The sequence below is a fragment of the Fistularia commersonii genome, chromosome 30, assembly GCF_037954325.1.
Source record: "Fistularia commersonii isolate RoL2024-O1a breed Wild chromosome 30, RoL_Fcom_v1.0, whole genome shotgun sequence".
Taxonomy (NCBI): Eukaryota; Metazoa; Chordata; class Actinopteri; order Syngnathiformes; family Fistulariidae; genus Fistularia; species Fistularia commersonii.
The window spans coordinates 5,835,001-5,848,000 of record NC_141313.1 but is presented as its reverse complement, the minus strand read 5'-3'; the positions used below and the strand labels follow the sequence as shown (position 1 = coordinate 5,848,000).

At 41.5% G+C, this 13,000-nt stretch overlaps 1 protein-coding gene across 2 annotated transcripts in view; it reads right to left on the bottom strand.

Annotated features, from left to right (window-relative positions):
• The window catches only part of znf704 (zinc finger protein 704), a 64,611-nt gene that overhangs the window by 14,692 nt on the left and 36,919 nt on the right, over positions 1 to 13,000 (bottom strand). For both annotated transcript variants that reach the window (XM_086178196.1, XM_086178197.1), the window contains exons 3-5: positions 6,043 to 6,146; positions 4,078 to 4,355; positions 120 to 220 (exon numbers count right to left, since the gene is read on the bottom strand). In XM_086178196.1, the coding sequence (XP_086034322.1) occupies positions 120 to 220; positions 4,078 to 4,355; positions 6,043 to 6,146 (483 nt within the window). The remainder of the gene's footprint in view (positions 1 to 119; positions 221 to 4,077; positions 4,356 to 6,042; positions 6,147 to 13,000) is intronic.

Below are 13,000 nucleotides of genomic sequence, written 5' to 3'. Positions count from 1 at the left end.
CTACAGTTGCGATAACCCATCAGCCATTAATCTGGTATTCTTACAAGCAAATGTATGCATGTGCGTGTGTGTGTGTGTGTGTGTGTGTGTGTGTGTGTGTGTGTGTGTTAGTATCTTACCCCAGGTGGATGGTGCGAATGTGTCTCTGGATACCAGCAGCTGTACTCAGCACTTTTCCACAGTTCTTCCACAGGCACTTGAACATCACCTTCATGGAGTTCTGCGGAGAAACAGATGACAGCAGCCAAAGTCAGACGTGGGGAAACACACACTTCACCCTCGGGCTCCCCGCTCCCAGGCGGAACGGAGATTTTACATCAGGACATCAGCATTTTGTTAATGTATTAATTTTCTAACAAAAAAAAAAAACACACTCTGTAAAACATTTCTTTATAGCTAGAAATTAATGGCTATCAGGATTGCAGAAAAAGCCCCTTGAGACATATTTTAAAAGTACTGTACTATAATTAATACGCTTAGTGTCTTACCAGTGATTTCTCACATAAAAAGACAAAAGTTTGAAAAGAGGTTAGCATTTCATCTACCATTATCCGTTTGATTTTAAATTCTGCAAAATTGGACAAAATAAGACAACCCACAAAAGCGCTTTATGTGCCGCAAGGGTGAGTGATAGTTGTTTCAAAAGTACATTTTTGGGAGGGGTGGGAAAAAAAATGGAAAAAGAATAGGAGGAAAGGCTGGGTGAACGGGTAGAGGGAAATCAAAACCAAGTTTGACAAATTCATCTGATTGCCGGGCTTTTCCTGATACAGCTGTTTTTTTTTCTTCCTGAGAATCCATTCGAGCTGCTCCCCCCTGCAGACTGGACTATTTTTGTACTTCATGTGAGTAAATTGGCTGACTCATTTTTCCTTTTCTAAGGTTACCTGGCAAATAGTTCCCTGTTTTGGGAATTTCTAATAAAAAGAATGAAAGTAAAACAACACAAAACAAAAGCTTTGTTTAACCGACCCCAGTTTGATCTAGGAGGCCAGTGAAGCCGATAGATTCCCCCCCTCCTTTTTTTTTTGAGCTGGACCCTCTCCGGTATCGTTTATCACGATTCCGTAATTACACCGCCCGCCACCTAGGGAGACTGTACATCGTTTTTCATGGAGTGGAAATCCCTGTGAGTTTTCTCCTTGCCCTCCTGCTCCCCCACTTGGAGCAATTATAAATGGTCTTGCAAGGCCCGTCTATCAAACTATTGTTGAGGGAGCTGATTTAATTTTGACAAGATCTCCCGCCCGCCCCTTCCTCCTTTCAGAAATGCACGCACACATCATCTGTCCCCTGTGCATTGTTTTTGTCTTTGGGTAACAAAAGCCCACTGTGTGTGTCAGTATGTCTGTGTGCATGCACGTGTGTGTGGATTTGGCCGTTAATTAAATGGGGAGCTCCAAATGCTGTGGTCTTGCCAAGAGAGAAATGAACAAGAAAGTAGATAATTTGACACAAAATACTGGCTTTGTGCAAACCTTACGTATGTGTTTAGCACATGTGTGCACCATTCTGCCCCAGTCGGCTGTAATTCCTGCATCTCTCCCCCTTTAATTCTCCATATCCCTTCTCCTCTCCCCACGTCTAAACGTCTCCCCCCATCCCTCCCCTCACCCTTCTTTGCGATCCCAGATGAATAAATACGGCTTGGTGGAGCTCATCAGAGAGTTTCATATTGATTTGGAGACCAAGCGCGAAGCAGGCATGATCTTTGTGTTTGCTGTTCCAGGTATTAAGATGATTATTGACGCTTTTGAGCAGCCACATTTGGAGGCTGAGAAGTAATTATGAAGGCCAAGTGTCTGGGGAGGAGACACACAAACTGTGTAAGGGGAGAGGAGAATTAAAAAAAAAAGGAAAAATAGAGGAACAGACAGATGACACTGACAACAAATGAAATAGGACCACTAAAAAAGAAGGCACGGAGAGATGGGAAGATAGGATCCATATATATCTGAAAAAATAATGAGTGACAGTGAGCTGAGGATGTGATGAGCTGTCAGTGGTGCGTAGAAATGAGGAGAGCTGAAATGATGAGTGGGAAAGTTAGTGTATGTGTGTGTGTGTGTGTGTGTTTGTGCATGATGTGCTCACAGTATTTGGCTAACGAAGACAAAATCACAACAGGAGCAAAAAAAAAAAAAGGTTGCCTGCATCCTCTTCCTGTCCCATTTCCATCTGCGTCTTATCAGTGGGATCTAAACAACATCCACTCCCTCACTGGCTAATATCCATGTGTGCTGCAACCGATGGTCTGACAGCATCACCAAGACCTGACCCTTTTGTTATTGAGAGATCTCTCCATTATCACAGGAAGCGCTGCTGCCACCGCAGCTCTGCACAGTAAAAAAAAAAACAAAAAAAAAACAAAAACAAACAAAAATCCTCACAGCACTGTTTTGGTTATCAGGACAGATGTGGTCACGACCACAATAAAGTGTGGAAAACCAAGAGGACGTGGCAGTGATGCAGCTCTGCGATCATGAAACAATGATTTCATTGTCAGATATGACCTGTTGTCAGTCAAACCGGTTTTGAGGCGAGGACATATCAAATGTCAAGGAAGTAGTAACGTCTGTAATTGTGCAACGCTCAGTAGAAGTTCTGTGCATTCCTACATAGGAATACTATCTTCATCAGCTGGCTGACTTTATAAGGTAAAGGGAAAAAGTAGTAAAGCCTGTCAAAATGTTAATGTATGACCCATTGTTCCAACTAAACTTGAAAATGATTTCAATATTTGGCCCAGATGTTTTTGTAGCATCAGTCAAAATGCCGACTTTTCACCTTGAATCACTGACAATCAGTGCAGCTACAGGTCCTGACGGGCAGATCAAATCGTCCACGGGACTGTAAACAAAGCGGTTTGTTTATGGCTCCCATAAAAAACACCAGCCTCCCCGAACATCATCTGGTCTCCAGTTTCTTCGCTGTAAAATTTCTCTCTACCAGTTCCCCCTACAAAACGCGCAATGTCCTCAGACGGAGAACTAATAAAAACAAGCCCACATGCAGGGTCACCTTGGGGTTGAGCGCTGTTTGTGAGGCCACCTCCGGATCGAACACAGCCGAAGGACAGGCTGCAAATAAATCTGACCTAACAAAAGACACCTGTTTTGTGGGGACAGTGAAATTTCCAGGAGAGGAAAACAGAAAACCATAGGCGCTCAGGAATAGCACAAAAGAGAGAATTCAAAAAACAAATTCAAAAATGACACCTCAGTTTAGCTCCTCTCACATTCGCGGATAGACATGCCTTTGTGCAAACATGAGTTTTGTTTGAGTTTTTTCTTTTTTTTTTTCTTAAAAGCAATCATGCTTTTCAGTTCAGTCCTTCTTATTGCAGTGATGTGACACGTTCCTGGAAACATGATTGATAAAAAGGGAATTCAAACAATAACTAAAGAGTCGTTGACATGTTATCAAGAGACTACAAAAACTACCCAATTACTCTCGTGGCAAGCTCACAGAATTACCTCTGATCAATTCAGTATTTATCTGCCGATGTGATTCACTGGAGACCGAAAAGTAATCACTATGTCTCATCTGTATTGAGATGTAGACGGAGCTGCGGTTACAGCTGACAGCAAAATTTCTATTGTTTAAGGAATAAACACATTCTGCTTTTGTCACTTATTCCGGTGTTAAATTCATAGACAGAGATTTGGCTAGCTTAGCGCTGAATTAATGTCAGATTATAGTGAATTAGGTCTGAAGCTGCGAAAACAAACAACACCATCCTGTGTTTGTTGACTCATTCATTCATTGTCTGTGCCACTCAGTGGGTGCTGGAGCCGATCCAGGCTGTCATTAGACAAGAGTTCACTCCGGACCGGTCACATGTTGACCTCCGAGCCACATATAAAGACTCAACCATTCACTCTCAAATAGAAACTTACAACAATCGGACCAGATAGCTTTTTTCTGTGAGGCGAAAGCGCTAACTGCTGAGCCTGCTTTTGCTCAAGTCTTTCCATTTCATATATTCGTAACGATAAAGTCACGCATCTTTACAACCAACAGCAGAATTGTCCTTTCCCTTAGCCTTTAAAATTAAACGCGAGTCTCAATATTTACCTTGCGCTTGCGAGGGATGGGCTCGTCAAACAGCAGGCTGCTGCCATCCTGCTCGTCCAGGCAGGGATCTTCGGGCCCCGCGGGGCCCTGGCCCACGCCGCCCAGGCTGGGCACGCGGAAAGGCTTGAAGCTATCGGCGGAGAGTGGGGGGGAAGGTGTGGAAGGGTTGGACTGGTCGCTGGGAGCAGACCAGCTCCAATAACCTCCCGAGGAGCTGTTGCTGGACGGGGTGAAGGGGCCGGCGGAACCGTTGTCCTTCCACGAACCGCTTAGACCGTCTGAGAAAGAAAGCGGGAGCACGGCGGTGAGATGCAGCTTCTTTCATCATATTCATAGATGTAACAACCATCGACTCTGAACATAACCGGAGATCGAGACAAACAATTAGGTTCAGACAGCTTTATTTGCATTTCACACAAAAGAGCCTCCCGGAGCTGTTGTTTACAGCGACAAAAGAAAATAAAGGTTACTTTCCTGTTTTGTGATCCTGCAGAGACAGTTTCAGGGACTCTCTTTTTTTTCTTTTCATTTTTTCTAATTTTTTATTTAGATCAAAGAATGGTTTCTTGTGAAAAGGGGTTTGAGTTTGAGAATGCGGGTCGGAGAGAGAGTTTGGCGTGTGCACGGGGAAATGTGTGAAGTGTGAGACGGAGTGTGTGCGTCAGAATGATGGACTGTGAAGAACCAACACAGTTTGGCGTAGAAGGGGACTTCCTGTAAATGGGAGAGTCTCTCCTCTCAACGCTCCCTTCTCTACTTCCGCAGCAGAGGAAGAATTACAAATCCGATTAGCATGTTTAATGATAAAAACACAAAACACCTTTACATAAAAGATGAAGCTAATGATTTTCAGCAATCACATGCAATCTGTGCACTGACCCAAGTGCACATCTTCGACATGTGTTCATCAAGATAAAAGTATTCAGTTGGTATTTAAACCCACTCAGTGCATGCGTGCATGATGTATGTGATTTACATTTAACATTTGACTTCATATCTGTGTGTGTGTGTGTGTGTGACTGATAGCATGTGCATAGTAGTTGGAAGGGTTGGCTGCATGTCTCCCCACTTGACTGGTTGGACGGTTGGTTGCACACACACTAGCCAAGCAGTTGCATGTGAAGGCAGTTATGGGGCACTTTGGATTTCCGCCACTGTGTGGAGGGGCGGTGATCCAGATTCATTGCACTTTCATTTATAGGATTCAGCTCATTGATGAGAGAATCCCAAAGCAGTGCAGGTGGCGGTACTTTATCACGCTGAGCTTCCACATGCATTCACATGATAACAGCTGTGAGGGAATGGCAAGTATCGGAACACATATAATACCTGCTCACACAACGAGCTTCTTTTGTCCACATTAACTTTTCATAAAATGGCAGCTTTATTACAAATTCTGAAGGAGAGCGCCAAGGGGCTGGGTGATATATTTAAAATATCATATCATATGAGAAGCATGCTTTTGAATGTCGATAAATATGCCAGTGTCTGCTAAAGAATGCTCTTTGCTCAAAACAAATAACTTATGTGTGCTAAATCTGTGCAATGACTACAATTTTATGATTTATTATCAGGCAAAACATTTTTTATAAAATAACTAGAAAATTATTCCCCATTTTGGATATTTCCCAGTAGAGGGAAATATCTTCCTGTGGCATCTGAAGAACAGAATTTCATTCAATGTCTTTGCCATTTCTTGCAATTTTTTACTTTTCTGTGCTGCTTATTTGGTATTTTCTTGATTCTTTTTAATATATTATTTATAAATATAACCTTAGAAATTCCCCAACTCCAATATACTGAATATATCCTTTTACAAAAATGAGGTGAGGACAAATAAAAATTCAACTGGGGTTTTCATGGGAAAATACGAGTGGGTGTATCAGGTTAAATTATGGATTATATAGCTGTGAAAGCGGATTGTGTCAGAAGGTCATCAGCACTTAATCCACTGTTTATACTCACCGCTGACTTTGACAGGTGGGCTCCTGACCAGCGGGCTGGTGGAGAGACTTGTCAGTACCATGGCAGCAGTAACCTTGTCCATGTCCACTTCCTCCTCCGACCGTCTGTCACAAAAAGGGAAAAGAAATATTAGAGATTCAGATCACAAATTCAAGCCTCCGTGTCCATTCCTGCTTCCTTCTCTGAGCTTTTTGCGACCGAGATTGCAACTTGGAAAATCAAACATCAAAAATAGATATTCACTTGAGGCACGCAACCTTGCACCAGCCGATTCTTGTGACAAACACCGACACCATTCAACGCTCACCTATATGTCTCGTCTAATTAGTGCACAGTGGGTGATGGGTGTCTTAATCCTCTCCCATGTATTCTTTGGAGGGAGGCAAATCCCTGTGATCAAAGACATGTCAATAGCTTTATTACTTGCTGTATATCTATGGTACATGCTCACAATTAACGTAACAAGTAGGGTGTGTGTGTGTGTTAGGGTGTGTCAGTGTATTTGTGCATGCACATGTGTTAGGTGTGTATTTTGTCCGTGCATGATGAAGACTTTAATGGTTGTGTGAAAGCCAAATGATCAAAGTCAGTTTTATTACAATGATGAAATCTTCCGCTGGATCGGAAAAAGCCTGAATGACAGTCTCAGAGATCAAAACGTTGAGTTTTATTGCTTCTTAATTGGAATACATAGGACGCAGCGAACCACCTGCAAGGAATAAACTGCATTTTTACTTTGCTTGTCAGATAAAAAGTGTCCAGTTGTGTGTAAGAATACAGTGAGTCAACATTTACACGGTGTATTTCTGGTTGTCGCTTTCGATTAATGTTCTAGCACCCAAAACAATGCAAAGGTCACTGTGTCCTCCCTCATTCAACAGGTGTGGCCAGCACAGAGAATGATCTAGGTTAAAGCCAGTCATGTAGCTTCAACAATATTTTTCAAACACGTTTGTAGAAAAAAAAAAATAGATCTTCAACTTTTAGAATTAGCAACCGTAATGTCTTTTGTAGGGCCAGTAGGTCAGGTCTGATAAACTATCCATCCATCTTCTTCAGCTTATCCTGCACTCCCGGCTACCCCAGCTGTCATCAGGCGAGAGGTTGGGTACACCCTGGACTCGCATTCACTCACTCATTCATTCGGGGCAATTTTTCCTAATTTTGTCTCATTAACCTGCATATTTTTGGTCTGTGAAAGGAAACCCATGCAAACTCAAGACTGAAAGGTCCCTCGGTCAGAATCAAACCGGGGTCGTTCGTGCTGTGAGGCCGAAGCGCTAACCACTGCGCCACCGTGCTGCCCCTCTGATAAACTAGAACCTGTTAAAAACAGATACTGGAAAAACTCATCTTGCACTTAAATGTGACAAAGCATAAATTTATTTTTACAAGAATCAACGTCACATGGTTGTCATCCGTATCTTTTTGCTCCATCTGTTGTCACTGGACATCCCGCTGGGCTGGTGATTTAAGTGAGAAAGCTTCTCTCTGCTGTTGGAGCTGCTGTGCAACAGTCACAGCACCAGCTATGTGTTTGGTTTGAAAATCTTAATTTCTTTTTTTTTTTATTATAAGATGACATGGTATATTTTTGGCATTACTGGAAAGTACATGTTATGAGTTTCTTTTACTCAGAAAGTGGGAGGAAAAATAGGTCAACGGGGATTTTGAGCATGCCACTGAAGAAAAATGGGACAGCTGTGTCCTTGTCTTGCTCTCGGGAAGACTGTTTATGGGAAATTCCCCAAAAGTTAGTGCACTTCTTTCATAATATGGTGAATAATTACCCCTTTGCACCTATGCACAGAAGTACTACAGATTACAATCAGCCCTGGAACGCAACGGCTGGCACTTAAAATAAAGATGTGAAATGTGAAAGGTTAAGAGCAAAGAAAATCTAATTTAAAATAATACTTGGAGCAAGCCACTTACAGATTTGTGTGCTGACAACAATTTGCACTGCAACTGGACTTGAACCCGTTGATTTAAAGTACAAAAAAAAGAAAGAAAAAGAAATCACATGTGAGGCTGAAGAACAATAGTGTTGAACGGCGCTGTGGGGTGCAGTCAAAACCCAGACAAGAGTCTAAATCTTTTTTTTTTACTTTTTTTTATTTAGTTTAGAATGGGGCAGATGCTTCTGAACCCTATCTGACTGAGCATGAGCGAGTAAAAAACGACCACACAAAGGAGCAAAAAAAAAAAAAAAAAGTTATGGCCTCAATATCTTGTGGTGCCAAACTCAGAGGACATATCCAAGCAGACTTAAAGCCGTTTTGGCGGGACAGAACCAGCCTCGTAAATGAGGCTCCAAATGGTTGTGTGGCGAATGCATCTGCCAGGAGCATTAAAATTGACTGAATGTAGGATGATATATATGCTGTCCACAGAGTCGAGAACCACCTGGTTTCTGTGGTGCGGTCGTGTGTTAAACTCCATGTGAGATATGAATGCATCTGGGCAGATGATGTGTATTTGCAAACAAATTTCGCTTACAAAAACCCGGCTAAATGAGCAGTTGCACGATCAAACAAGTTTCCCGGCAAAACTGTTCTCGATCTCACGATTGCATTTTAATTTTGACAGAACATGGAAGCAAGAATAAGCTAATGAAATGTGGGCTTTGACAATCACAACAAAAGCCAACACAATCGTGCACAATTACATTACATCTGTGATCACAGCTGTGGCCACATAAGCCCCTTCAAGTGAGAGGCAAACTTTGCAGTCCGTTTATCAGCTATTTCCCGTGAATAAAATACTGCTATGGAATCAAACTATGATGAGTATTTACTTCAGTGACAAAAGAGCTTTACACCATGAGAGACGAAAAGAAATGAGAGAAGCCAACAAAGAAACATTAGCTGATGTCTAATTTATTACCCTTTTCCTCTGTTGAATATGATGTCATTACAGACTCCACATAAATCAAGTAGCGAAGCGGTACACTTTTACCCATAACCCCCTCACCCCACCCCACGGCGCCGTAAAACCACTTCCTGGTCACCTTGGGAGGCCATCATGTGACTGTAGATATTATCTCCATGGCAACAGTGACAGACAATAATTACCAGGTGCTTTGTCTTATTTGAAATATGAAAGAGTAAATCTCAGGAAAACACATTAGAGGAGTAATAATTAAGATGTGATGTATGAGTGGGAGAAGGAACGAGAAGGGGACTTTCACCATCATTATGCTTCTTATCCAACTTAGTTTCTGTCCAAGTGCTTAGTGTGTGTATAATTAACATGGGCCACAAGTGTGTGTGTGTGTGTGTGTGTGTGTGTGAGCACGCGTGCACATCCATGCCTGAATAAAACACACTGTTAGAAGGTATGGCACATGTCACACAGGAGAGACGGCGGGATGCTAATGGTTTGGTAAGTGAATTCTGATAAATTAGTTTCATATGTTGCTGCATGTGCACATGAATGTGTGTTTGTGTGGACGCTGGGATGGGGGCGGGAGCTGCACTCCAATATTCTTATTTCACTAACTCGCAATAAAACATCTTCTCATATCTGACCCCCGAGGCTTCCTAAAAGGAACATTATCATGAACCTATGGCTTCATCAGCGGGGAGTAAACAGCTTGTTTGCTCGTGCAGATTACGTGAAATAGATCCACGTAATTTCATCTTGCTGCCGGCTATTCATAAATGGAAAATGAGTTCATCTTCAGGGGCCAAATGTACTGCCGTAAATGCTGTCAGTGTTATTAATGCCTTTAAATGTGGGCCGGATTTTAATATGACCCCACTATCGCATATTTTTTTATTTACATATTTTGCATTTAAGTTGTATCAACGTAAGAAAGCACCCGTATCTCCGTCCACCAAGCTTCGCAAAGAAGCAGGTATCAAAAGTGCAGGTATCTCACACCTCATGATGCCGTTTCCTCCCATTTTTAAAACATTCACGATTAGTCCCTTGCTCGGCATGCAATCAGAAAAACAAAGGCTTTTAATTGCTTTTCACTTGTTTTAATTGCTAACGAGGCTGCAACGTAACAATTATTCAAATTTTAATTCAATCTGCCCCCCTTTCCCCCCCAATTATTTGATTAAATTATTTCATCTGCCAAATGTCACGTGGCTAATGTGAGGTTTTTTCCTTTGTTTCGCAAACAAGGTCTGTTTAACGTACGACTCAAAACAAACGTTTAACCCCTCACGTTGTTGCCAGAAATAATCTGGCAACCTCTGTGATTCATGTTATGAATATATACATTAATTCTGTTTCATTAACTGACTGAACAAAACATATGTATCTTGTGAAGAGGGCTAAACTTGTAGCTTAGAGATGACTCTAAATTGGTATTATTCAATTTGCGAATAGAAAAAAAAAGTGTAAAAAAAGAAAACATATAAGATAAGGACGTGTAATTGTCGGGGAAGTTCCCGGACTCGGATAAAAAAAAAGAAAAAAAGAAATAAACACAGAGGTTGTCGCCATGTATTTGTTAATCAGCTGAAGTCACAGAGTAAATACATTTCAACTGAGAAAGCAGGGCCTACTCAAAAAAAATCACGGCAGGTTCGCCTCGCGGTCACAGACCGGGTCATGAAGAGGTCACAGAGAATGGCAGTTACAGGGTGGTTACATAAGACTAATGAGTCTTACTATAATTATACATTTGTTTCTCCAAATTACTTCTTTTATGCGAGACTGTAATGCCATTGGTTACAATGTGACTTCTCCAGTAATTTTCCTGCTTTCTGCTTCTCATTACATATCCTGCCTGTTGTGGAAACCGTAGAGGAGGACCAAAAATAAATGATCACTATTACTACCTCTAATAAAACAATGCCTTGTGTCGGCTCCTTCCAGCGACCGTTGCACGCGACATCCTGAGGAATAGTGAAGTCATGACATCCTTTGTTTCAGACCAGCTGAAAAACACCGTGTTGGTAAGCAGTAGGCTCCTTTTTGGAAAATAGTGGTCGGCACACAAGAGGCCGCAAAATTTGGGAAAAAAAAGAAAAAAAAAAAGGCATGAAATATTGACCATCTGGTATTGACCAGTGACATCTTATTGGCTCTCAGGGGTGAAGATGATTTGGGCTTCACCCTGTGAGTGCAGAGATACAAGTAAAACAACAGCTCCCTCTTCAGGGGCTCTGATGGGAGGTATAGCCGTGTGTGCGAGTGTATATGTGTGCCAAAATTTTGCTGGAAACCAAACATTGTGTGTGTGTGTGTGTGTGTGTGCATGCGTGTGTGTGTGTGTGTGTGTGTGTGTGTGTGTGTGTGTGTAATTTTGTTTGCTCCGACACGTAGAGCTTGGAAGCATGTGCCAACTCCTTTTTTAGGTTAATTCAATGAAACAAAGGGCCTGGGTGGAAACAGGTAGGACAGGGGGCCGGATGAGTGTGTGTCTAAGGACAGCTTATCACCACTGACACACACACACACACACACACACACACACACACACACACACACACACACACACACACACACACACACACACACCACACACCACACACCACACACCACACACACACCACACACACACCACACACACACCACACACACACCACACACACACACACACACACACACACACACACACACACACACACAGTGTCCCGTTTCAAGCAAAACATGGGCAGAGACACAATAACAACGGGTGAAGTTACTGTGACTCGTTTGACAGGTAGAGAAGATCTGCTGAGATGTGTGTCTGTCTATCCGTCTGTTTTTCCACGACTTTTAATCTGATCCACAGGACTCCAAAAAGTGCAAGAGAGCACTGTTATTTTAATGTTAGAAAATGCAAAGCTCAATCTTTTCACTGTGAATTATTTATAGCGCAGCTATTTTATCTGAGGCTTATGTGGATGAGGTAAAGGCTGTCACTTCTGTGTTCTGTTCTGTGCCCCGTTATTCAGCATCAAAATGTTTCATTTCATTCAAATGAGAAAATCCAGTCTAGTCGTAGTCTTGTCTTTCAAATTGACTTATCTAATATTGAATAAAATGAAAAAAATGTTACTTTTGACTACATCATGTCATAAGAAGAATGTACTCTTAGTGACCCTAAAAGTTTGCATTACCGGTACACAGTAACAAGCTAGAAATAAAAAAAGCATTAAGAAATGACAGAAAAGATTCAGGAATCTTCCTGAAAATTCATCCATCCATTATCTATATAAGAAATGACTTCACACAACCGCTCGGCTACACAAGCAGGGTTGTCATCTACCTGATGTTACACAGATTTGATTCCATATTACAATACCATTAGCTGTTTGATTGATCATTTTTATATCCTGTCATGTTGTTTTGTTTCTTTCTTTATTACATTAACTGGCAGCCCCTGCAATTACAATTATATCTTTATATTTCCTTTGGGATTATTTTGTTGTGTTGGAATACATCACTTCTGACATCACATCTGTGTTTACTGTTTTAAGATTAGCAGTGGAAAATTGTAAAGTAAAACTGTCCGGGTTTTCAATTGTTTGTTGAAAAGATCAAAACTTCAGCACTAACAAATTTAGATGACTTTTCTGAGGCTTTGTCTCAAGAAGACCATTTTTTTTTTTTGCTTTTTTTTTTAATAATGTTCTATTTCAAGCAAATCACACGAATAGTCAAAAACTTAGCTTGACATCATCGGATGGTACCCTGATTGGCTGTGGCATGAAAGCTGCTTCACTACGGTGAAATGTTTGCAGCTGTTGCAGAGGAGGTCAGAAACTTTTGGGGTTGCAGAACTTTATCCGGGAATAAAAAAAAAGATTAAAAATAATGAACAAGGTGGGTATAGTAGCTGAAATAATACAGGTACAATCCAGTGGACGTTTCTCATGTACCCAAACGACATTGAGTGTTTTTTTCTCAAATCCTCTTTTGGAACAGATCCTCTCTCTGCTGAGCTCAAACTAAATGAGCCGTGCTCCAACTTCTTGCAAAAAAAAAAAATAAAATTCATTCAGCGAAAATGGTT